This window comes from Pseudophryne corroboree, chromosome 12 (genome assembly GCF_028390025.1).
Source record: "Pseudophryne corroboree isolate aPseCor3 chromosome 12, aPseCor3.hap2, whole genome shotgun sequence".
In the NCBI taxonomy this organism is placed as follows: domain Eukaryota; kingdom Metazoa; phylum Chordata; class Amphibia; order Anura; family Myobatrachidae; genus Pseudophryne; species Pseudophryne corroboree.
The window spans coordinates 39,803,163-39,830,784 of record NC_086455.1 but is presented as its reverse complement, the minus strand read 5'-3'; the positions used below and the strand labels follow the sequence as shown (position 1 = coordinate 39,830,784).

General features: G+C 46.2%; 1 protein-coding gene across 1 annotated transcript in view; it reads right to left on the bottom strand.

Moving 5' to 3' along the window:
• RTN1 (reticulon 1) overlaps positions 1-27,622 on the bottom strand; it is a 307,938-nt gene that overhangs the window by 152,794 nt on the left and 127,522 nt on the right. Inside the window, exons 2-3 of the mRNA XM_063947364.1 lie at positions 20,374-21,120; positions 4,490-5,266 (exon numbers count right to left, since the gene is read on the bottom strand). Coding sequence (XP_063803434.1) covers positions 4,490-5,266; positions 20,374-21,120 — 1,524 coding nt within the window. The remainder of the gene's footprint in view (positions 1-4,489; positions 5,267-20,373; positions 21,121-27,622) is intronic.

The following is a 27,622-nucleotide window of genomic DNA, read 5'->3' as shown; positions in this document are numbered from 1 at the left end:
ATACCCAGTTCCTTAGCCTCTGGGCTTCTCTGTTCACTTTGTGTGTATTTTGTTAACCTATCACCTTCTGTGTACGTTATGTCATATTCCCCAGTCTGTCTGTAAGTCCATTTGTTTTGCATAACAGTTCAAACACCAGTACATTCCTGCAGGCACTGGAGTGCATAACAGTCCTGACACCAGTACTTTCCTGCAGGCACTGGTGTGCATAACACAGAGCCTCTGGTACATGTGAAGATGCGATCCGGACCATTTGTCCAGCAAATCCAGCTGGAAGAGCATCGCATGAAACCTTCCGTACTGAAGTGCCTCGTAAGAGGCCACCATTTTCCCCAGAATGTGAATGCACAGATGCACCGAGATCCAGGTTGGCTTCAGGACAGCCCGAACCATCGACTGGATTACCATAGCCTTCTCCAAAGGAAGGAACATACTCTGGGGCTCTGTGTCCAGTATCATTCTCAGGAAAGGAATCCTCTGCGTCAGTTCCAGGTGAGATTTTAGTAAGTTTAGAATCCACCCATGATCCAGGAGTAGTCTGGTTGAGAGGCCAATGCTGTCCAACAACTGCTCCCTGGACAGTGCCTTTATCAGAAGATCGTCCAGGTACGGAATTATGTTCACTCCCTATTTGCAGAGTAGAAACATCATCTCTGCCATCATTTTGGTGAACAGTCTCCGTGCCGTGGAGATACCAAACGGTAGAGCCTGGAACTGGTAGTGACGGTCCTGCAGTGCAAACCATAGATAAGCCTGATGAGGTGGCCAGATCGGAATGTGAAGTTACGCATCCTTGATATCCAGAGACACTAGGAATTCCCCCTCCTCCAGACCTGAGATCACCACTCTCAGAGACTCTATCTTGAATTTGAACACCCGTAAGTACGGGTTCAACGACTTGAGGTTCAAAATCGGTCTTACCGAACCGTCCGGTTTCGGTACTACAAACAAGTTGGAATAATATCCCTTGTTTTGCATATGAGGTGGAACTGGAACAATGACCCGAGTCTGTACCCGTTTTTGAATGGCGTCCTGTAAGGTTATACTTGCCTCTTGCAGAACTGGTAAGCCTGATTTGAAGAATCTGTGAGGTGGGAGCCCCTGAAACTCCAGCCTGTAGCCCTGGGAAGTAAGATCTATGACCCAGGGATCCTGGCACGAACCTGTCCAGATGTCACTGAAAAATTTTAGTCGGGCTCCCACCCGCCAGTCTTCCAGGCATCACGGTCCACCATCATGCTGAAGGCTTTGAGGAAGCAGAGCCTGAGCTCTGTTCCTGAGAACTGGCAGTTGCTGGTTTGCGTGGTTTACCTCTAGCGCCTCTGGTGGCTGTAGAAGAACCTCTGGTTTTGCCCTTAAACCTGGCAGTCCGAAAGGACTGTAGATTAGGTCCTGAGTAGGCCTTCCTGGCTGGGGAAGCTGCAGAAGGAAGATACTGTATGTGGACTTACCCGCAGCAGCTTTGGAGATCCATTTGTCTAGTTCATCTCCAAATAAGGCCTCTCCTGTGAAGGGTAGGCCTTCCACGCCTTTCCTGGAGTCCGCATCAGCAGTCCACTGGTGTAGCCATAAGCCTCTGCGTGCTGATGCTGCCATAGCAGTGGTGCGTGCATTAAGCAAGCCTATTTCTTTTATGGCTTCCACCATACAGTTCCCAGAGTCCTGTATATGTTGCAGGAGTAAAATAATCTCCCCCTGAGGCAAGGAATCTAACCCCTCAAGTAGGTTACCCGACCATTTGGAGATGGCCTTCGTAATCCACCCACATGCTATAGTGGGTCTCTGGGCCACCCCAGCAGCTGTATACTAGGATTTGAGTGTACTCTCAATTCTACGATCAGCCATGTCTTTTAGGGAGGCTGCACCCGGGACAGGCAATACAATTTTCCATGACAGACTGGATACTGATGCATCCACTATCGGTGGATTTTCCCATCTTTTCCTATCCTCAGGAGGAAATGTAAAAGATGATAGCAACCTTTTAGGGATTTGAAATTTCCTATCAGGATTAACCCACAGTTCTTTAAACAGGGTATTTAGTCCCTTTGACACAGGAAAAGTGGCTGACGATTTCATTTTTATATTAAAATAAGATTCCTCAGTCTCCTCTGTCACCTTATCAGGGATATGCAGAACTTCTCCGATAGCTTCTATGAGAGCCTCTATCCCCTGTGACAGAGTAGACTCCCCCACCTCTGAGTCCACCTCCCCCTCCTCCATGTCTGACCCTTCATCATTAGAGTCAGACTACAGGTTATGGGCCAATGTACATTTGTGCGGACAAATGGCAGAGTCTCTTCATAAACTCAGTCATCGATTGTCTTAAGTATTGCGCCTCTTTCTCATTGTGGGACAATTTAGTAAAAATATTGGAAATCATTCCCTTAATGGAGTCCAGCCAAGCTGGCTCTGCCCCGATAGCCTGGGAAGGTACACTGTACTGAGTACACAGTAGTGAACCCCCTGGAGAAGAGGAAGACCGTGCCTTACATGAAACACACTCTTTGACATAATGTGACAGTGACAGCACACACACACAGGAACAGGTTAAATGCACAGTTAACCCACAAAGAGCCCTTCCAGGGAGACACAAAGATAGTATGGAGCCAGCACACGGCGCCCTTACTGCTAATGCCAGACTAAGTACCTAGATTAGGGACTCAGTACACTAATAATCGCTCTCCCCCTGCTATGACCCCCTGGTACCGCTGAGTTAATCTGGAGTCTCTCTGGAGGAGCTACGTGTCCCTGTCAGTCAGCGTCTGTGTCCACTGCGAGAGAAAATGGTGCTGGTGAGCTGTTGGATCGGCTCATAGTGAAGCCCCGCCCCTTCAATGGCACACGGTCTTCCCGCACTTTTTTAAACTGGCTGAGGTAATTTTGTGCCTAAAATGGAGTTAGCCCCCTTTTAAGTATGTAATGCCAGTCTGGGTACGGTGTACACATATAGTGTACTGAGACTCAGTTCGCCCCTTCAGAAGCTGTGCGTCTGCATTGTGTACTGAGTCTGGAGACCCAGATGCCCCATGTAGAAGCCGTGCATCTCCGTACACTCATGCCGCCATAATTACTGGCAACCCGCTAACCGGGATGCCGTCTTACTACTCACCACTCTTCATTTCTTCTGGCTCTGTTAGGGGTGGTGACGTGCTGCGGGAATGTACGCTCGCCGTTGGGGGGGGCTTGCGAATAGTTCCCTCAGGTGCTCAATGTCCTCAGGAGCTCGATGTCCCCCCCCCCCCAAAGTCCCACGAAGTAGGCAGGCTGGTGCCGTACAGTCCTGCCTGAAAATAACAAACATAAAATAAGTGCAGAAAACTCTTCAGGAGCTTTCAGCGACGTGACCGTAGTAGAGTCTTGCGGAATCCAGTGTGCCAAGAGGAGCTGTGTGGCACGACTGCAGCATTGATGTATGAGGACATCTGCATAGGTGTGCAAATGCACCCTTATATTAATGACGGCTATGAAACCAACGCTACGACACTGCAGAGATGAGCGAATGCACACATTTATTTCCATACACACATAATGGGAGCATGAAAGCGTAAAAATAAGCGCTACGTAGTATTGGCATGCCGGGACTATAAGATTATGACACTTGTATGTGTGGCAGACTTTAGGGAACACGGGGTTGCAGGTTAGCCTTCGTACCAAGAACACATGATATGGTTAGCTAATAATTTAAACTACTGGCATACAGTATGTTTTCACTGGAGTCACGTGGTAAATTAGAACACAATGTTCTCCTTATTAAAAACCAAAAAAATTCTCACTTAGCAGCACATAACTTTCAACTTGTCACGACTCAGCTGCTAAAAAGCTGCATATATATATATATATATATATATATATATATATATACGAACATACACATGCTTTCATTTTGACAATCTGCATCGCACATTATGAATTCCATTGTTTTATTCAAAGCAAGAGTAGGATCTCTCCTTCATGGGGAGGTGACCTGCAATCTAACCGGGTGTAGCTCATAGGGTCGACAGTCATTAGGTCGACCACTATTGGTTGACAGTAACTAGGTCGACACGGTCATTAGGTCGACATCAACAAGGTATTTATTTGTCCGTAAAGTGATCCGGAACCCTAATTTACTTGCATCTTCGGGCAGGTTACTATTCCCAATCGTAGTCTACGTGGATCGTAAAGTATTAAAAAGTTAAAAAATAATAATATTTTTTTTAAGAAAACATCATGTCGACCTTGTCCATGTTGACCTATAGACCATGTCGACATAATGCACGTCAACCAATAGTGGTCAACCTAATGAGTGTCGACCTAAACACCGGATACCATCTAACCAGTATTACTACAGGTGAGCTTATTTGGCTGACCCCAATGTTATGATGAAACACATCCACACTTTAGGGTTATACCCAAACTCGCCTGTCTGCCATTAAATATATATGTACTTCAAAATATAATCTTAAAACAGTATAGCATTTTTTTGGTAGAGAACAAAAAAGGGAATTACCTTTCTTCTTACTGAGCCACGCCACCGAAGCCTGAGAACCGGCGCTGGGCTTCCCAGAAAGCCTACTTTGGTGAGCTGCTGATTCTGGGACTTTGCGCTGGTGTAACGCTTCATCTCTCTTGATCACTAAGAACTCTGCTCGTCCTTCAGCCAGGTAAGAGCTTTTTAAATAGGCAGCGGATTCTGCCAGGTTCTCCATGTTTAGTTTCCTCTCTGTAGAACTGCAAGAGTCGAAGTCTGAGGCATCAAAACTCTCCGTTCTTGAACTGTTTTCTTCTTCAATAATGTCCATCATCGGTTTCATCATAGGCGAATCTTGATCTCTCTTTGGACTTTCCTCAGAAGCTGAGGAGCCGTCGCATGACTCAATTATGAGCTCACTGTCCAATTCGGCTTCGCGCTCCTCCCTGAGTATACTATATTGTATGGATGGGGAGGCAGGTGACGGTGGGGGGCCACTGATGTGACTGAATGTCATGTAGGCAGATTGCATGGCCTCTTCTCCTGCCAGCTGGTCTTCAGAAACAAGCTCTATTTCAGAGTCACCAGATTCAGTGCTGGAAACCTCATTATCTAGGGAAGACGGGACAGCTGGTAGCACAGGCATGCTTTTATAATCCTGTTTTACGGAGGAAACGCTGTGAGGTTTCTGCTCTTCAACTGCCTCATAAGGAAAGCCTTTTGTTGCTTCTTTTGCCTTCATGGCACTGATAAGTTCATCCTCAGATATCCGGAATTTACTCTGCTTCTCTGAGCCAGATGGTTCTGTATATCCATCTGGAGAAACAATAACAGATATAACATGGTGAGGAAAACAACCTCTAAGAGACATACACTATAAATACTTCTACATCGTTATATTATTAGAAAACTTTGCAGATGAGAACACCTTGTTTTGCTCCCCTTGCCATTTCACTTTTTTGGGGGGCGGGGAATAATAATTTTTATTGACTCAAAGCAAGACAATGCAAAAACCACAAAATAGGTACATAAACTTTACCAGATATGTCACAATAGAATGTACATGAAAATAACAAAGCATCACTCCCACTAACCTAACAGGAGTCAAAAGTAAAAGGAGATTTATGGTAGCCTTACCATGGTTAAATCTCTTTCTGCGCAGTACACTGGATTCCACAGGGAATACATCGGGGGTGTAGAGTTGCATCTTGATCCGAGGCACCAACAGGCTAAAGGTTTGACTGTTCCCAGGATGCATTGCACCACCTCCTCTATAACCCCGCCTCCAGACACTGGAGCTCAGTTTCGCTAACCAGTCCAATGCAGTAGCAGGTAAAAGAGACGGTAGATGTTAGTCACATAGAACCACATTCTCATGACAGGAAAAGGGACCAGCGGCTAATGCCATACAAACCCAAGAAGCTAAGTGCGTCAGGGAGTGAGCCCTGTGGAATCCAGTGTACCTCGCAGAAAGAGATTTAACCATGGTAATTCTACCATAAATCTCCTTTTCTGCAGTGGGGTACACTGTTATTCCACAGGGAATACATCAGGGATGTCCTAAAGCAGTTCCTCATGTGAGGGGATGCACCGTAGCGGGCACAAGAACAAAGGAAGCATCCTGGGAGGTGGAAGTATCAAAGGCATAGAACCTGGTGAACATGTTCACTGAGGACCACGTAACTGCCTTGCACAATTGTTCAGCGGACGCGCCTCAGCAGGCCGCCCAAGAAGGTCCAACAGACCGAGTAGAATGGGCTTTGATAGCAGCAGGAGCTGGAAGACCAACCTGTGTATAAGCTTGTGCAATCACCATTCAAATTCATCTGGCCAAGGTTTGCTTATTCGGAGACCAGCCACGTTTGTGAAAACCAAAAACTACAAAAAGTGTATCTGACCTCCTGAGGGAGGCCGTCCTCTCTACATAAATACGGAGAGCCCGTACCAAATCCAAAGACCGCTCTTTGGTGGACAAACCAGAAGAGATAAAGGCCGGAACCACAATCTCTTAGTTAAGATGAAAAGATGATACCACCTTAGGTAGATAACCAGGGCAAGTTCGAAGAACTGCCCAGTCACGGTGAAAAATCAGAAAGGGTGGACAACAGGACAAAGCGCCTAAGTCCGACGCCCTCCTAGCAGAGGCAATAGCCAGTAAAAACATGACATAAGTGAAAGACATTTAAGATCCACAGACTCAAGAGGTTCAAATGGAGACTATTGTTGGGCAATTAAGACAACAGACAGATCTCATGGAGCCACAGGAGGGACATAGGTAGGCTGAATTTGTAAAACGCCCTGAGTGAAAGTATGAACGTCAGGAATAGACGCAATTTTCCTCTGAAACCACACCGACAAGGCAGATATATATACCTTGAGGGAGGCCAGACGAAGGCCTAAATCTAGGCCTTGTTGCAGAAAAGCCAAAAGCCTAGAAGTTCTGAACGAAGAGGCATCATAATTTTTAGCAGCACACCATGTGAAGTAAGAGTTCCAGACCCTGTAATAAATCTGTGCAGAAGCCGGTTTGCGAGCATTCAACATAGTTTGAATAACCGCCTCGGAGAATCCCTTGGATCTCAGGAGTGAAGCTTCAAGAGCCACGCTGTCAAAGCCAGTCTGGCCAGGTCCGGAAAGACACAAGGGCCCTGAATGAGGAGGTCTGGGCATTGAGGAAGTAGAAGAGGACGCTGGATCGAGAGACCCCGTATTAGGCGCCGTGGTCCGGCGCCTCCTCCCTGTCCGGCGCCTAGCAACTAGGGACGCTGTGCGCGCTGAGCCGCCGGGTCCCTAGCAACGCTAGGACGCCGGGCGCGCCGAGCCGCCGGGACCCTAGCAACGGGGACGCCACAGGCGCACCGCGTTCCCCGTTGCAGGGATTATTAATTAAATACATACACTTGTTCTCTGGTCGTGCAGCACGGCAGCTGCACGACATTTAGTGTAATTAGGCTCTGCATTCTGATTGGAGGGTTCCCTGTTAAATCCCTCCTCAGTGCCTCACACAGACGCCGGTAATAGCTTCCTGCATGCTGCCTGTTGTTTGGTGAAAGTCTGTTCCTGGTTTGCTGTGTCCGGTCCCTTCAGTCCTCAGAGTTGCAGAATCTTGAAGTTGGTTTCCTGGTCCTAAGGAGTGCCTCTGGTCCTAAGTCATCTGTGGCAGTCGTTTGAGGCTCTCTCTTGGTTCCGTGAGTTGCGGCCCTGCCGCATGTTGTGGCCTTAGCCACTTTAGTATTATTTCTTTGTTCTGGTGCTTTTGCGGAGGTTTCCGCTACCACAGTCCTCTCCGGTACTCGGCGGTGCCGTGTAGGAGAGTGGGCAAGTGGAATTTTGGTTGTTCTTTTCCTTGGCGGTTATCCGCGCATACTTTTAGTTTCAGGTTACCAGTAGCCCCTGGCCTTGTTGTTCAGTTAGAGGGCCCCTTGTCATCACCCTGTCTCAGTTCACTCTTTGTCTCTCATTAAGACCTGAGGGGGCATCGGAGTTGGGCAGACGTAATCCGCCCTTCAAACGCGTCTGCCATGGGCTCAAGAAACCATAGTCTCGCAAGAGTGTACTGACAGCACGGGTGAGACAACGGAGGTAGGGTGCCAGGGGCTATTCCCATTCCATTTCCCTTTCCCAGCATTACGTCCAGGAACTCGGGTCCCATCGTATAAGATCTCCCCTGACCTGAGTATCTGGATCATAATACCCTGCAGGTCTAAGAACCAATGCCGTCAGGGCCACGCTAGAGCGACTAGAAGTAGCATTCCTCTTTTTTGCTTGAACTTCCGTAGTACCCTGGGCAGGACTGACACTGGAGGGAACACGTATGGCAGCCGAAAGTTCCATGGAATTGCCAGTGCGTCCATGAACGCTGCTTGAGGATCCCTTGTCCTTGATCCGAAGACCGTAACCTTGTGATTGTGTCGAGACGCCATCAGGTCTACATCTGGTAGGCCCCACATGTCCACTAGGAGTTGAAAGACTTCCGGATGAAGACTCCACTCTCCGGCGTGAACGTCCTGACGACTGAGGAAATCCGCTTCCCAGTTGAGGACTCCGGGGATGAACACTGCCAATATTGCTGGCAGATGGCGTTCCGCCCAACGGAGGATTTTTGATACTTCCAGCATTGCCATGCGGCTTCGAGTACCGCCTGGATGATTTATGTACGCCACCGTGGTGACGTTGTCTGATTATACTTGGACAGGCCTGTTCTGTACTAGAGGCAGGGCAAGCGGAAGAGAGTTTGCTTCCTGGTCCATCGACCCTGGAGAGAGTGTTGCTCCAACACCGCGCCCCACGCCCCAACCCCGCAGACTGGCATCCGTTACCAGGAGGACCCAGTTGGAGATCCAGAAGGGACGGCCCCAATGCACAGTAGATACTGGATGTATATCACAGAATACTTGTACTAAATATTCAGATAGCAGCACACTTGTTCTTAACGAACACTATCTAAAATGACATGTAGAATACTTGTGTCTGTAAATACACAGCGCTGATGGCACAGGCGGAATTACAGAGGAGACAGAGCCCTGCAGTCATGGAGATCAGCCCAGCTAGTAGTGAAGATGGCGCCAAAATCTCTGTCAGGGAGTGAGGGACAGTGAAATGCAGCTCCAGGGCGGGAACACCAGCAGTAGATGGCGCCTGGAGCTGGGGGAGGGGCTACAGGTCAGCGCCTTATCCCCTATGCTGGTCCTCACCACCGAGTACTGTGGAACCTATATCAAACGGATTTTAGTAAATCCAACTTGTGCTCCCTTGCCCTGGTGGATATAGTGGGGTCCCTGTGCAGTACAGTGTCCACACCAGCGGTGCAGTCCTTCTCCTTGGATCGTGACCGGACCACGATCAACCGGTGGGTCCCACCTGGGGGACCCTCTTACCTCCTCCCTGATGTGCAGCCACGCGATCCTGAAGAGCGTCAGCGGTGGTGTGCCTGATGACCGGAGCGCCTCCGCTGCAAGTACCCGGGAAGACCTGGCCGTGAGAGTATGCGCTACTGGGGAGGTAATGGAGCCGCAGCACAGAATGTCACACTGACATAAATAGTGCTGCGGCCCTTGAAGTCTTCTTAAAAATCTCTTTTCAGGGCTACCTAGTGCAGCCCCACCGGTTAGTGACCTGCTCTGCAGGCACCAACTTACAAACTGAGCTCCAGTGCCTGGAGGCGGGGTTATAGAGGAGGCGGTGCAATGCATCCTGGGAACAGTCAAAGCTTTAGCCTGTTGGTGCCTCGGATCAAGAGATCCAACTCTACACCCCTGATGTATTCCCTGTGGTATCCCAGTGTACCCCGCTGCAGAAATAGTGATTTCATGTACAAAAACACAGCATTAAAGGTGCATACACACTTGCTGAGAACGTAAACGACGTCGCTCATTTTCACCCTTCCTGAGCGACGTTGTTTACTTTCTCAACAAGTGTGTAGTGTATGCCGGCGACAATGAGCAATGCCTGTCCCCACGGGCCGTTAACAACCCTCACTATAGTCCAAGAGCTGCATGCACTGCACGACTCCACTAAGCAATACGGTCATCATATCGCTCAGTGTGTATGCACTGTCGCCGACCGGCCAGCCCCGGGAGGGGGAATCACTAGGCGACGTCACTCATACAGCAAGTCGCCTAGTGTGTACCCAGCTTAAATAAAACGTTATACAAAGTAAGTACCATAAAGAGATAAATGAACAAAAGACATATTGTAAACAATGTGACTGACGAGACCATTCAGGGCTAGAAAGCGACACCTCCAACAAAGACAGCTAAATTATACCATGCAGGCGAAAGCAATTATTCCACTGTTTGTTTCAGGACAGGAGATAAAGTATGAACATAAGGTAGCCAAGTAGAAAAGAACCTACTTGGCTACCAAGGAAGACCTTCCTTGTTAACAGAAGTAGCGGTCCAGTCTATGTGAAATAAATGAGTAAGGGGTTTATTCATGAAGCAGTGAAAAGAGTGGAGAATTGAGCCACTGGAGAAGTTGCCCATGGCAACCAATCAGCTTCTCTGTATAATTTTATAGTATGCAAATTATAAATGTTACTTCAGTGCTGATTGGCTCTTCTCCACTGGCTCACTTCTCCACAGTTTTCACTGCTTCATGAATAGACCCTTAAGTCTGAGAAAGAAAAGGGTGAAAGAGGAGGAAGTCGTCACTATCCATTGTGAGAGGACATTTTTTTTAACCGCTCCCGTAACTTTGGACATAAGTGTCTTACTACCATTAGATAACTCGTGGGTGGCAAAGTGGGAGAAGGACCCTAAAATACCCTTTTAGGAGACAATGGAATATGTATCCGAAGTGTGTGGGTTATATACTGATGTTCAAGTTTCCAAAACTCTGCTATTCTAGGGCAGGGCCAGAGACAGTGGTAAATATACGCCTCAGGTATCCATAACAATTAGAGTTATCGGATGGTCCTATTAAGTATTTGAATTTGAGGGTGTAATATGCAATAGGGTAAGATTTTATATGTAATATGTAAGATTTTATAATTCATTTGAGCATAGGAAGTAGAGATCAAAGTCTAGTTTAGGCTTTTAGTGGCTTTCACCATCTGGAGAGGGTAAGGTCTGGAAAAGTATCTTTCCACTTCGCTAATTCCCTGTAATTCCTTCTAAGTCAATTATCAGAGGAAGACATGCATAAATATGGGAGGACGAGTAGGCCTCAGCTGTACCGCGCCATCTAATTTACACTTCCCGTCACCACCCATCAGCGACCGTAGTACTTTGTGACTGTAGCTCTGCACCTGTAGATAAGGAAAAAGTGGGATGCAAATTTGAGGGAATTTACTGTGTAGCTGACTGAGTGTAAGAGGCTGTGATGTTTCAGTAGCCATAAATTGATATTTTAACCCCTGAAGAGACCAGCGACTAACGTGATGAGACGGTCGGCCATCTGCAAATACAGGATTATCCACCAGAGGAAGAAAAAGTGAAAAATAGGGGGACATTTTTACCACTGAGCGTGTCTGCCTCCAAGCACTACACGTGGCAACCAAGAGTATATCGCTTTTTGATGTGATAAGTATGAAGCAAAGTGGCTAAGTGAAAATGAGGGCTAAAAGCCTGTTCTAAGGATAAATTAGTGTTAAGTATTGTCCTCTCCTATCCAATCCATGGCAAACTGATAGTATTTCCTCTGACGCATGGAGCTGTCTACGGTGGGAAACTTGATTATGACACTAAAGCAAAGCTGTAATACAAATATAATAAAAGGTCATATGAACAGGGTTCTGCCCCTATCTACACTCGCAGCGCACAGCCTCTGGACTTTCTCTCCAATGTCTCCACAGCACTCAAGTGACCATAGAACAAGGAAAATTCCTGCTTCACCCAACTACACTATGTGGTGGCAGCAGGTGTGGATTTAGGGGTCAGATGGACCATTACCAGTTGCCCCCCCCCCCCCCCCCTATCACTTACCCTTCATTACAGGTCCTGTCCCAATGTCTCCAGACCGCCAATGCAGCCACAAATTCACCCCACTACCACCTCCCGGAACAAAATTTGTTGCCCACTGCCCCACAACAGTCAGTTGCAAAATAAAATATTAAAAAATAAGTCGTAATGACAAAAAAAGAATCACCAGCGTGCTGTGGGAAATCCACCACTGAGTGACAGCAGTTACCTGCCTCTGCTTCCTATTACAGCTAATACATCTTCCTGTAATATCTCCGTCACTGTCCTGTGTCCCCAATCACAGGCATGTCAGTATTATCCTGAGCAGCCACTCGCTGTATATTGTGTGTGAGGGAAAGATCCCCTGCTCACTTAGTTTAGAACCACATACATCAGTTGCCTTGTGTTAATCCATCTTTCCAGTCTGTTAAACCATCTGCTCTCCTCTTCTTCCCCAGTAACATAACCCCTCTGCTGCAATCTCTCCTCTCCTGTCTGTTTTAATCTTCCCATTGTGTCAACTCATGTGCTCTGCTACCTCCTTCTTCCCCTCTTTCCCATTCTGGTAAACCCATCTAGAGTTTAGCAACATGAGCTAGCAATACTGTCCAAGTGAATACCTTGCTCTTCGTAAAAACAAAAACAAACAAATAAACAAAACAGAAATACATTTAATGAGCAGCATGGTTGTTTTTTTTGTGGTTTTCACACCAACACACAACAAATGCGGTTTTGGCTCAATCTTGTATGGTTGACCCTTAAAAACGCTAACATCATCCTACACTGATGGTTTATAAGGATCCCTAAACAGAGTGTGGTTTACGGTAACCAAAACGGACAACAGTGAAAAGGTGGACACCAAATGGTCGACATGCATACGTTCATCTTGGTGAAAAGGTTGACGGATTCAAATGGTCGACACATGAATTGGTAAACACAAGGGTTTTTTCATATTTTTCTTCTTTTTTTTTGGACTTTTTCATACTTTACCATCCACGTGGACTACAACTGGAAATAGTAACGTGTAGGCAGTGCACTAATCAGGGGTCCATGTGCTGGAAGGGAAACTTTGACATCAAAATAAAATTTTCATGTGCATGTAGACTATGTAGTGTGGACCTAGACATTGTTGGTCTTCTGACTGTCAACCTATTGATCCATGACCACCTAAACCACACTGTACTATAAAACCATACAGGAAACATTCAGTTTTACCAAATATGTAATTTACCAGTCCAATGCCAATGGACATGAAAAATCTGTTTGGGACCCTCGCACCAGGGGAGTCATGTAGCACAGTGCCATTCCGGAGACCGTGTACTAGCATCCAAATGTTAAAATATAGTGCTCTTGTAGCACAAAAACTAAAAGAACGCACAGGTGTTAAAGTGCATACTTGCATTTGTAGAGTGTGTGCTACAAATGTAGATCCCATTATAAATAACAAATAGATATTTAGATCTTTAGATAACGTTGCCCCTTAACGATAAAAAAATTGTTCATCTTGCCCCTTTAATAATTTAAGTAAATAATGTTACGCCATTCCTTAATTTAATTAAATAGTGTCGTCTCTAGTAAATTAAGTAAATAATGTCGCCTCTTGGTTAATAAAATCAATACTGACATCCCTCCCCCCACAATACTGACATCCCTTTTTTTTTTTAAATAACCCAACAAAAATAAAGTGGGCTTCTCACAAAGCTCACCAATCAGGAGCAGTTGATTATTAGTGATTGGCTGAGCAGTGTAGTAGACCATTCCCGGTTGGCTGACGACTGGTCAGTACAAAAAAAAACAGCTAGAGAAGAACTCACTTTGTGTTGAAAAGAGCTTGGGAGCTGCTCATCGCACCTATATATAATCAAATGAATTAAATTGGACTAGGGTCAGAGGGGTCCCAAGGATATGGCACTTAGGGATAGATGTATTAATCCTGGAGAAGTGATAAAATAAGAATTTACTTACCGATAATTCTATTTCTCGGAGTCCGTAGTGGATGCTGGGGTTCCTGAAAGGACCATGGGGAATAGCGGCTCCGCAGGAGACAGGGCACAAAAGTAAAGCTTTTACAGGTCAGGTGGTGTGTACTGGCTCCTCCCCCTATGACCCTCCTCCAGACTCCAGTTAGGTACTGTGCCCGGACGAGCGTACACAATAAGGGAGGATTTTGAATCCCGGGTAAGACTCATACCAGCCACACCAATCACACCGTACAACTTGTGATCTAAACCCAGTTAACAGTATGATAACAGAGGAGCCTCTGAAAGATGGCTTCCTAAACAATAACCCGAATTAGTTAACAATAACTATGTACAAGTATTGCAGATAATCCGCACTTGGGATGGGCGCCCAGCATCCACTACGGACTCCGAGAAATAGAATTATCGGTAAGTAAATTCTTATTTTCTCTATCGTCCTAAGTGGATGCTGGGGTTCCTGAAAGGACCATGGGGATTATACCAAAGCTCCCAAACGGGCGGGAGAGTGCGGATGACTCTGCAGCACCGAATGAGAGAACTCCAGGTCCTCCTTTGCCAGGGTATCAAATTTGTAAAAATTTACAAACGTGTTCTCCCCTGACCACGTAGCTGCTCGGCAGAGTTGTAATGCCGAGACCCCTCGGGCAGCCGCCCAAGATGAGCCCACCTTCCTTGCGGAATGGGCCTTAACAGATTTAGGCTGTGGCAGGCCTGCCACAGAATGTACAAGTTGAATTTTGTTACAAAACCAACGAGCAATCGACTGCTTAGAAGCAGGTGCACCCAACTTGTTGGGTGCATACAGTATAAACAGCGAGTCAGATTTTCTGACTCCAGCCGTCCTTTAAATGTATATTTTTAAGGCTCTGACAACGTCCAACAACTTGGAGTCCTTCAAGTCGTCTGTAGCCGCAGGCACTACAATAGGCTGGTTCAGGTGAAACGCTGATACCACCTTAGGGAGAAAATGCGGACGCGTCCGCAGCTCTGCCCTATGTCGAATGGAAATTTAAATAAGGGCTTTTATAAGACAAAGCCGCCAGTTCAGATACTCTCCCGGCCGAAGCCAGGGCCAGTAACATAGTCACTTTCCATGTGAGATATTTCAAATCCACATTCTTTAGTGGTTCAAACCAATTGGATTTGAGGAATCTAAAACTACATTTAGATCCCACGGTGCCACCTTAGGCACCACAGGAGGCTGTATATGCAGTACTCCTTTGATAAAAATCTGGACCTCAGGGACTGAGGCCAATTCTTTGTGGAAGAATATTGATAGGGCCGAAATTTGAACCTTAATAGATCCCAATTTGAGACCCATAGACAATCCTGATTGCAGGAAATGTAGGAAAACGACCCAGTTGAAATTCCTCCATCGGAGCACTCCGCTGCTCGCACCACGCAACATATTTTCGCCAAATACGGCGATAATGCTTCGCGGTGACTTCCTTCCTTGCCTTTATCAAGGTAGGAATGACTTCTTCTGGAATGCCTTTTCCTTTTAGGATCTGGCATTCAACGCCATGCCGTCAAACGCAGCCGCGGTAAGTCTTGAAAAAGACAAGGACCCTGCTGAAGCAGGTCCCTTCTCAGAAGTAGAGGCCACGGATCGTCCGTGACCATCTCTTGAAGTTCCGGGTACCAAGTCCTTCTTGGCCAATCCGGAGCCACTAGTCTTACTCCTCTTTGCCGTATAATCCTCAATACCTTTGGTATGAGAGGCAGAGGAGGAAACACATATACCGACTGGTACACCCAAGGTGTTACCAGCGCGTCCACAGCTATTGCCTGCGGATCTCTTGACCTGGCGCAATACCTGTCCAGTGTTTTGTTGAGGCGAGACGCCATCATGTCCACCATTGGTTTTACCCAACGGTTTAATAGCATGTGGAAAACTTCTGGATGAAGTCCCCACTCTCCCGGGTGAAGGTCGTGTCTGCTGAGGAAGTCTGCTTCCCAGTTGTCCACGCCCGGGATGAATACTGCTGACAGTGCTATCACGTGATTCTCCGCCCAGCGAAGGATCCTGGCAGCTTCTGCCATTGCCCTCCTGCTTCTTGTGCCGCCCTGTCTGTTTACATGGGCGACTGCCGTGATGTTGTCCGACTGGATCAACACCGGTCTTCCTTGAAGCAGAGGTTCCGCCTGGCTTAGAGCATTGTAGATTGCTCTTAGTTCCAGAATGCTTATGTGAAGAGACTTTTTCAGGCTCGACCACACTCCCTGGAAATTTCTTCCCTGTGTGACTGCTCCCCAGCCTCTCAGGCTGGCATCCGTGGTCACCAGGATCCAATCCTGCATGCCGAATCTGCGGCCCTCCAATAGATGAGCCTCCTGCAACCACCACAGAAGGGATACCCTTGTCCTCGGCGACAGGGTTATCCGCAGGTGCATCTGAAGATGCGACCCTGACCATTTGTCCAACAGATCCCTTTGCATGGAATCTGCCGAAAGGGATTGCTTCGTAAGAAGCTACCATTTTTTCCCAGGACTCTTGTGCATTGATGTACAGACACCTTTCCTGGTTTTAGGAGGTTCCTGACCAGGTCAGATAACTCCTTGGCTTTTTCTTCGGGAAGAAAAACCTTTTTCTGAACTGTGTCCAGAATCATCCCCAGGAACAGCAGACGAGTTGTCGGCATTAATTGGGATTTTGGAATATTCAGAATCCGTCCGTGCTGCTTTAGCACCTCTTGAGATAGTGCTAAACCCATCTCTAGCTGTTCTCTGGACCTTGCCCTTATTAGGAGATCGTCCAAGTATGGGATAATTAATACGCCTTTTCTTCGAAGAAGAAATATTATCTCGGCTATTACCTTTGTAAAGACCCGAGGTGCCGTGGACAAACCAAACGGCAGCGTCTGAAACTGATAGTGACAGTTTTGTACAACGAACCTGAGGTACCCCTGGTGTGAGGGGTAATTGGAACGTGGAGATACGCATCCTTGATGTCCAAGGATACCATAAAGTCCCCTTCTTCCAGGTTCGCTATCACTGCTCTGAGTGACTCCATCTTGAACTTGAACTTCTTTATGTATAGGTTCAAGGACTTCAGATTTAGAATAGGCCTTACCGAGCCATCCGGCTTCGGTACCACAAATAGAGTGGAATAATACCCCTTCCCTTGTTGTAGAAGAGGTACCTTGACTATCACCTGCTGAGAATACAGCTTGTGAATGGCTTCCAAAACCGTCTCCCTTTCTGAGGGGGACGTTGGTAAAGCAGACTTCAGGAAACGGCGAGGTGGCTCTGTCTCTAATTTCAACCTGTACCCCTGAGATATTATCTGCAGGATCCAGGGATTTACCTGCGAGTGAGCCCACTGCGCGCTGTAATTTTTGAGACGACCGCCTACCGCCCCCGAGTCCGCTTGCGAAGCCCCAGCGTCATGCTGAGGCTTTTGTAGAAGCCGGGGAGGGCTTCTGTTCCTGGGAAGGAGCTGCCTGTTGCTGTCTCTTCCCTCGTCCTCTGCCTCGTGGCAGATATGAATAGCCCTTTGCTCTCTTATTTTTAAAGGAACGAAAGGGCTGCGGTTGAAAGGTCTGTGCCTTTTTCTGTTGGGGAGTGACTTGAGGTAGAAAGGTGGATTTCCCGGCCGTAGCCGTGGCCACCAAATCCGATAGACCGACCTCAAATAACTCCTCTACGCATCGCCTGTCCACTGTCGTGTCCATAAAGCTCTTCTGGCCGAAATGGACATAGCACTTACCCGTGATGCCAGTGTGCAGATATCTCTCTGTGCATCACGCATATAAAGAAATGCATCCTTTATTTGTTCTAACGACAGTAAAATATTGTCCCTGTCCAGGGTATCAATATTTTCGATCAGGGACTCTGACCAAACTACCCCAGCACTGCACATCCAGGCAGTCGCAATAGCTGGTCGTAGTATAACACCTGCATGTGTGTATATACCTTTTTGGATATTTTCCATCCTCCTATCTGATGGATCTTTAAGTGCGTCCGTCTCAGGAGAGGGTAACGCCACTTGTTTTGATAAGCGTGTTAGCGCTTTGTCCACCCTAGGAGGTGTTTCCCAGCGCTCCCTAACCTCTGGCGGGAAAGGGTATAAAGCCAATAACTTCTTTGAAATTAGCAGTTTTTTATCGGGGCACCCCACGCTTCATCACACACGTCATTTAATTCTTCTGATTCGGTAAAAACTACTGGTAGTTTTTTCACACCCCACATAATACCCTGTTTAGTGGTACCTGTAGTATCAGCTAAATGTAACATCTCCTTTATTGCCAAAATCATATAACGTGTGGCCCTACTGGAAAATACGGTTGATTCGTCACCTTCACCACCGGAATCAGTGCCTGTGTCTGGGTCTGTGTCGACCGACTGAGGCAAGGGACGTTTTACAGCCCCTGACGGTGTTTGAGGCGCCTGGACAGACACTAATTGAGTGTCCGGCCGCCTCATGTCGGCAAACGACTGCTTAAGCGAGTTGACGCTATCCCGTAATTCCACAAATAAAGGCATCCATTCTGGTGTCGACCCCCTAGGAGGTGACATCCTCATATTTGGCAATTGCTCCGCCTCCACACCAATAACGTCCTCATACATGTCGACACACACGTACCGACACACAGCAGACACACAGGGAATGCTCTATACGAAGACAGGACCCACTAGCCCTTTGGGGAGACAGAGGGAGAGTCTGCCAGCACACACCAAAAAGCGCTATATATGACAGGGATAGCCTTATGATTAAGTGCTCCCTTATAGCTGCTTTTATATTAATATATTGCCATTTATTCTGCCCCCCCTCTCTGTTATACCCTGTTTCTGTAGTGCAGTGCAGGGGAGAGACCTGGGAGCCTTCCTGACCAGCGGAGCTGTGACAGAAAATGGCGCCGTGTGCTGAGGAGATAGGCCCCGCCCCTTTTTCGGCGGGCTCGTCTCCCGCTATTTAGTACATTTAGGCAGGGGTAAATATCTCCATATAGCCTCTGGGGCTATATGTGAGGTATTTTTAGCCTTTTTAAAGGTTTTCATTTGCCTCCCAGGGCGCCCCCCCCCAGCGCCCTGCACCCTCAGTGACTGCCGTGTGAAGTGTGCTGAGAGGAAAATGGCGCACAGCTGCAGTGCTGTGCGCTACCTTAAGAAGACTGCAGGAGTCTTCAGCCGCCGATTCTGGACCTCTTCTTGCTTCAGCATCTGTGAGGGGGCCGGCGGCGTGGCTCCGGTGACCATCCAGGCTGTACCTGTGATCGTCCCTCTGGAGCTTCATGTCCAGTAGCCAAGAAGCCAATCCATCCTGCACGCAGGTGAGTTCACTTCTTCTCCCCTCTGTCCCTCGTTGCAGTGATCCTGTTGCCAGCAGGAATCACTGTAAAATAAAAAACCTAAGCTAAACTCTCTAAGCAGCTCTTTATGAGAGCCACCTAGAATTGCACCCTTCTCGGCCGGGCACAAAAATCTAACTGGAGTCTGGAGGAGGGTCATAGGGGGAGGAGCCAGTACACACCACCTGACCTGTAAAAGCTTTACTTTTGTGCCCTGTCTCCTGCGGAGCCGCTATTCCCCATGGTCCTTTCAGGAACCCCAGCATCCACTTAGGACGATAGAGAAAGTGGTAATAAAGCAGTGATAAGTACAATGTGATAACGCACCAGCCAATCAGCTCTCAACTGCCAATTTACACATTGAAGCTGATTGGCTGGTGTTTTATCACCTTGCACTTATCACTGCTTTATCACTTCTCCAGGCTTAATACATCTGCTCCTTAGTGCCTGGTAGGGATGTGAGCCGTCTTGTCCAAATAGGGCAGCGAGCTGCAAGCGGTGCGGGCGCAGCCTCAGAGTGACAGGAGTCTCACACACAGTGACTGTGCAGCCACTCTTCTGGCTCCAGCTCTGTTGCAGGCTGTTACGGGACATGGCAGCAGCTTTGCTGACCAGGATTCCCATGCCCTGCGCCGGCCTCTTCTGGTGAAGAGTGAGGGCCGCGTGGTACCTGCTGTGCGGTGTTCGGGTCTGGATACTGTGGAGTGCAGTGCAGGTGAGTCACTCCCCGGGGTAAGAGGGGCTTAGTGAGGGGATGCAGGACTTTGGGATGGGGTGAGGGAGCTGGGAATGCAGCATGGAGTCATTGGAGACAGACAGACTATGGGGTGTGTGGGGGAGGAAGGAGAGATCTACATATTTATATTTTATATATGTGTATAGATAAATAAATTAATTTATTTATTAACAGTTTCTATATAGTGCAGCAAACTGCATTGCACTTTAATATATACAGTATATATAATGTGAGGGGGCCCCAGAGACATCACTTGTACCGGGCCCCATGATTTCTGTTGCCGGCCCTGCAAACGCCCCAGTGATGTCATATCCTGTCCCTGTGATGTGCTATCACAAACATCTCATGCCATTAGACTACGCCTTCAAGTGGTCATAGTGAGAGGATTGTCACATCTCAAATTGATAGAAGAGCTCTGGAATATATAAAGGGATTCTGGAGATGAGAACGGAAGAAAACTATAAAGAGAAAATGAAGGGGAAAAAAGCACTGGGATATGAGAAGTGACATTGCTCACCTGTATCTGTGGATGGTGGAGTGAGAGACTCGGGACTGTCATCTTCCGGTTCTGAAACCATTACTGTGGGAACCATATCAGATCCTGGCTTTAAGCCTGCATCATATAGATCCTGGCTGCTTTCAATGAAGTCACTTTCTATGGAGGAATCTGTTCCTGTGAGGGTAATTTTTACTGGAGATGTTTTAGTATTTCTGGTTACTGTGCTACTATACAACCCCATGTGGTCACCCGCCTCCTCCATGTATGGTGCAAAGGAGAGGTCTTCATATACTTGGTCGTTATACAGGTCCTTTTCCCAAGTCTTTGTGGCACCGTCATGCATACGTCCTTTGGCAGAAAACTCATATGCAAATGGGGCTGCTTTTCCCTCATCAACCTCTTGTTCTGGCGACTTTTGTGGCTTAATATCTGGAGACCTGCGGATGTCAATATACTTGTATGCTCCTAGTTTATCATCTTCCATGGGGTCTGACAATGTTTTAATCACATCCTTACTTTCTGCAGGGGTCATCTCAATACCTGAGTCAGAACTAAACAAGCCACGAGAGTCAAATATTGGTACGTCTTGAGAATGATAACCGAAGCAGAGCTCTTCATTGTCTAAGCGCGTGCCACTATTTTCCTTCTTAAGAATCCCAGTGAAGTAAGAGGAGTCAGGCTGCGACATATACCGCTCATCTGACATCAGAGAAGTGTAAAACGCATCATCGCCACCTACTGGTGACTTCTTGGAGTATGCGGAGTCTGAAATCATAAAATAAAAAGAAAACATGGTTATTATAATAACTGGCAATTGCTGCAACGTTAATCTATACACTGGCAATAAATAAATTCAATCTACTCAATTTGGTAATTGGGGTATGAAAGTCTACTCTCTTGCATATTACACTAGAATCAATAAGAGCTTTAATATTAATAATTTTATTTTGGCTTAACAACCAAACTCTACACTTGGTCTTAGTATCCACTGAACTCTCCATAGTACTGTCCGTAGTACTCTCCATTTTCATGGTTAATACAGAATAGACCTGAAGTTGTACCTCCCTTGCCTCACAGCGGATGACCTACATTCAGTGGGGCTGATTCTGAGTCACACAGATCTCTGTGCACAGCTGGAAATGGTGTGTCTTAGCATACAGCGCATGCTCAGATGCGAATAGCGCCATCCTATACTGGACTTGGCCAATCTGTCTTTCTGTGAAATTGAGCACTTCGGGGGAGCAATAATGGCATGTATCTGAGTGGTGCATATGGGGGCAGGGAAGCTGGTTTCTGACGGATCTCTTACACCTAGCATGGGGTTGGTGCAGCTGCAGATACTAATGATGATATTTGCGTAAAATCAAATGGCGATATGTGTTTCTGCTTGCAGATGCATAAACCCCCACGTCGGTCCTAAGTAGGCCACACACACTACTGAGCCTCATTTTGACTTGTTTTAAGGACATTACATCAAAGTTGGATCAGCCTGTAGTGTGTTTTTCCACTGTCATTTTGAGGGTGACTCCGCATCCAGACCTCCATGGGTTAATAAATTTGATTTCCATTGATCATTTTTGTGTGATTTTGTTGTCAGCACATTCAACTATGTAAAGAACAAAGTATTTAATAAGAATATTTCATTCATTCAGATCTAGGATGTGTTATTTTAGTGTTCCCTTTATTTTTTTGAGCAGTGTATATTGAATCCATATCCTTTTAATAACAAATATATACATCAATGAGCTTTGGAACTCAGATAATGTGTGGGTGTATTGTTTTCTCTTATGGGATGCAGTGTTTTGCTATGTATAGCGCACATTCATGGCACATGGTAATAAGAGGTGCAGGCGTTTACAATATATATTAGAGCGGGCATTTTAAATATTTGTTAGAAAGCAATTTGGTATTTACAGATGAGGGCTCTTACGGGATATCATGGTCTTAATGATGCACTGTACATTATAAACGCGACGCTGTGGTCGATCAGCTTGTGGTGGACGCATCGAGAAGCTGAGAAAATCATATCCGTGTGTTCTGTTGTGTTATCAGTAAGCCAATGATATGAAAATTCAAGGGACAATGTCTTTCTCATAATATTTAAGATGCTAAAATGTATTTTTATTGTTGCAAAACAAAGATCAAATAAGTCATCTTGTGTTTGATTCAGATTGGATTGTTTATCTGTCAAGTAGATTTAAAAGTACATTTAAAAATTGCTGCATAGCCTTGATATAGTTTTTTTTTTTTTTTTAACTCAGGCTTAAAATAACTTTTGGTGCTTGTATAATGTGTGATTTATTTGTGACAAAGGAAGCCGCATGGTCTGTCCTCCATTTTGGACTAACCACATGGCCTGTCCACCATTTTGTGTAAACCTCATGGATGTGGAAGGGGGAGGAGCAGAGCCATTTTAGGAAGGTCATTTTCTAAATAGCTGATTTTCAGTCTGCTCAGAACAACCAGTTTCCCTTGTCACATCAAGCACCATTTATGAGTTACCAATGCATTTATTTAATCCATGGCCCTCATTCCGAGTTGTTCGCTCTGTAAATTTCTTCGCATCGCAGCAATTTTCCGCTTAGTGCGCATGCGCAATGTCCGCACTGCGACTGCGCCAAGTAAATTTGCTATGAAGTTAGGTATTTTACTCACGGTTTTTTTATCGTTCTGGTGATCGTAATGTGATTGACAGGAAGTGGGTGTTTCTGGGCGGAAACAGGCCGTTTTATGGGCGTGTGGGAAAAAACGCTACAGTTTCTGTGAAAAACGCGGGAGTGTCTGGAGAAACGGAGGAGTGTCTGGGCGAACGCTGGGTGTATTTGTGACGTCAAACCAGGAACGACAAGCACTGAACTGATCGCAGATGCCGAGTAAGTCTGGAGCTACTCAGAAACTGCTAAGAGGTGTGTAATTGCAATTTTGAGAATCTTTCGTTCGCAATTTTAAGAAGCTAAGATTCACTCCCAGTAGACGGCGGCTTAGCGTGTGCAAAGCTGCTAAAAGCAGCTTGCGAGCGAACAACTCGGAATGAGGGCCCATGCCATAGTCAATTACAAATAGTTTCAATTGGGCCTAGTGAGAGTAAATGGTGAGATAAATGCTTGGCTTGGTGTAAGAAATTGCACACACAATAAAAAACAAACAAACTTTTTTTATCCCTTCTTCTTCTTTCCCAGGATTTAGTTAACTCTCTGTTTGCTATAGGATCGCCATTGAAATGCAAATTAACCTGTGTAACTGCTTTTTTTTAGCTGTGAAAAGCAAATAGCTTTGATATGCAAATAAGAGGTAAGGTGTCTCATAGGAGACCAGTGAATGGTACATATATTATATATAATGTTATTATAATTATGTGTATATTTAATTATTTATATCAGTGTATGTTCTGCAAGATAGCTATCCAATCTGAATCATATAATTCAAATGATTGATTATTGGTAGATTCATTTAGATCTGTGTGAAACGGGATACATTTGTTGCTATATAGTTAAAACTGAAATAAGTGTTTAAGGAAGTAAATATAAAGCACAATATGCAAGTCTGGCCCGGTCGTTAAAGGTTTATACAGAAAAAAAAACTGGGTGTTGTGTTAAGTGAGCGATTATAGTTAGCATTGCTCACATTTATAGAGACTGTGTGGTTTGTTTTATTGCGTACGCACATTGGTACACGTGGTACGGAATGTGAGGACAGCGTTCAAAAAACCGTGCACGTGGCGCAAGGCCGCACACATGACATAGGGGTAATCACGGTTGCGTAATTACGCAAGCTTGCATAGGGTTGTGTGCGCATAATAAACCCACACGATATTTGTTCAATTAAGGTGGGATAGTAGCCATGCTACAATAGCACAAAACTACTCGGTTTCTAAAGCAGATTAGTATAAAACTTTTGTTTAAACTGTATTGCCTCTGGGGGTAAAGCTGCCAATCAGAACGAGTGAAAATTTTCTGTACAGAAAAACAAAGCGTATTTGAATGAGTGAAAGCAGGAGTGAGTGGAGCTGAACCCAGGAACTAAGTGGTCTAAGTGGTAACACTGGGTTAGTAGAGGCCCGGTGGCATAGGGTTCGCTACCTTGCATGACTAAGTGGTCTTAATGGTCTTAGTGATCCCATACAACTAAGTGGTCTGGAGTGGTCTAGGCTAAGTGGTCTACAGCAATTGTAGGGCATATAGATAACTAGTATCTATAGGCTGTGCTATTGCATTGCATGTCCGTGTGTTCTGCACAGCACAACGTGATACCATTGTGTCATATGCGCTGTGGAAGAGCATACGCAGACGTGATTGTATAGAGAAAGGGGTTTTTCTTTGATAACGTCTGGAAATCTACCTGGTGGGCTTCACTGGAAAGGGTGAAGGATAGTTATCTAATTTCTCTGTTTTTCACCCTACAAACAATTCCAGTTGAAAGATACCGAAAAGGAATTTTTCGCTGCCTCTCTCAGGAAAATATTCCAACAGAACTTCCACCGAAAGAAATTACGGTGCTGTAAGGTCTGATAGGAACCCTAAGTTGGGTACATCGCCTTCGCTATCGACAGTGTATGGTAGTACCGGCCAACGTGGGCGAGAGTGGGTGGAAGCGCTCGGAGAACTTTCACCGTCGCCTTATATTGAGTATTTTGGTATTTGTGGGCTTAGCCGAGAAGGCAAGACCCACAAATTATGGGAGCCAGTTGCTCAACTAAGGGACGTATGGTAGGCAGGGTTCAGGCAGAAGAGGTAGGACCGACAAGGTCAGAATTGCGGCCGAAAGGGTCAGCAAGGTTTATCATGTGTGAAAAATATGGTTCACACACGGAAGTTTTATGACGAATGGGTATGTATGACTGACAACGATAGCATACCATTCCCTAGGGTGGGCAGCTTTGAACCAGAGGTATTGCAGAACTTAAGGATAACGATATGTCTGATAAAATCCCGAAAACAAAGGGTCAGACATACAAATTGTTTAAACCTGTGGCAGCAAGAGGGGTTGGTGAGTTTGATCCTAAGGTATTGCAGGTGGTATGTTTAACCAAAGTCATATAAGACAAGAATGGAAACATAAGAACTGTTTGAACTTGTAGCAACAATAAACAAGTAGGAAGAAGAAAAAAAGTACACTGCCTTATGTAGATGTGGAAGCAGTTACGGCCAGCGTACAAACTATAGAAAATATGAAAAATATTAAAAATATGACTGTAACCTATATATGTACTAATGAATGTTGAAGTTTTATTTAGGAGGAGAAGGTGACCTGATTGTTTTCAGCCATTTCTAATGCACCCAGAGGAGTATCCAACTGGTAAAAGAAGAGCAGTAGCCTGCGGGGGAAGTGGGTGAGACCAGTGGAACAGGTAAGTATGGTATCATTTGTGTACATATATAGTAAAACCCAAAAATAAAACAAAAAAAATCAAGAAAGTAACGTCAGAAATGGAGAAAAAAAAACTGTCCGCACATTAGTATTTGCCAGTGGGAAAGCGGACAGAGACAGGGTAACCCCCGAGTATTTCTTTCAGTTACCATATAAAAAGTATTCATTCCTAGTAATGCTCCTAGTCAAGATGAGCTCAGAAATGTTTGTTGGACCATGTACAGACCCTTAATACGAGATGAGAAGGATTGAATGAATACTTCGCATGACCTAGAAGCTTGTTAAACTAAACTTTTTTTTTTTTGTCTTTTGCAGTAATAAAAAACTCTCCATCTGGATAAGATCACTGGTAAACACTAATTCGGCAAATGGGAGGCGGCTGTCTCTGTGCTAATGGACGGGCTCAATAAGGCATTGAGGGTCAGGGTGCAGACTTCTTTGCCAATTTGGAAAGGGGTCACAGTAGCTAATCTTAGAGAGTGTGCTACTGAACATCACAAGAATAGTGCTAGGCGCAGAGAACAACAGGTGGAGAGGTTGAGGACGGTAAGTATACTGGCACATACAGAAAACCCCAGATCCCTAATGGTCAATAATATATGTTACACTTGTAGGAAGGAAGGGCATTTTTTTCCAGAGATTGTAGGAGTAGTAGGACACATAGACAATATAGACCCCCAAGACAGAAAACACAAGCCACATTATCAGTGGCGTCACAAGGGAGGTGCGGGGGGTGCGGCCCGCTCCCGGGTGTCACCCGCCAAGGGGTGACACCAAAATGCTGGTTCCTGCTAAGAGACAGGAGCCGAGTGCTGCACTGTTATATTAAGTGCAGCAGTCGGCTCCTGTCACTGTGTAGGAGCCAGCACTGCAGGCACAGCACTCCCGAGGAGTGAGCCTGCACCTCCTGACCCCCCAAGTTGAAAATAAAAAACGGGTGTCGGGATGTGAAGCCCCGCCCCTTTCGGGAAACCACGCCCCTTTCAAGTCATTCAAGCTGATAAACAAGGGATGTCAGTCCGTGAAGCCTCGCCCCTTCCTGTGAAGCCCCGCCCCCTCTTTTGCCGCCGCACCGGGTGTCCAAGAGGTGAGTGACGCCTCTGCACATTATTAAACACATAGATGGGACCAAGGGACATATAGTAAGGAATCACGAGCCATATAGAAAACACAGATTCAGCTAATAGTAAGAACAAAATAAATGCAACATTACCCTTTGACAAAACTTGCTGGGGTTAAGATGGGGCCTCTAAACTTTTGCTTCTTTTTCCTAGTAGAAATGGCCCCTGATTAACTTAATTTTGTTAGATATGATATACATATACTGTGCTCCCGCTCAGGAAGTACAAAGTATGTTAAACACCCCTCAAAGACTAATGTTACATATCACGGTTCTAGATTCATGTCCATCACAGGTAGAGGAAATTATCTCACAGATACCGGGTTCCCTATGAACTTAGGATGGACAGGACACTGGATTGATGGCTGGGATAGTCCCAATAGTGATACGATAAACAGACTTGTTTATGTGGCTCAGCGAGCAGGGAGAGAAACTTGGTTTGGTAATGGAGTGCAAGTCACACTTGCAAGTCGCTCTTGCGGTGGGTAGGTGGGGTGAGGGCCATCTAAGCACCCGCACTGTGGGACCGCAGCTTTCCTCGTGGTTATCCGCCGAGCTCAGGGCGAGGGGGGCAGCCAGGTGTGTACTAGGTAGGACAGGTCGCTATCCCGTCTTAGAGGCCCGCGGAGACTCTGGCAGAATGTCCAATGGAGCGGGGAGTGCCTGTATTTGACAGGGAGGCACCACCACTGCAGGCTAGGTGAGAGCGACGGCGGGGACCAGCAATGAATGCTGCCCAGGAATGGGGGCCTTCCTTCCACCGAATGTAAATGTGGGAGT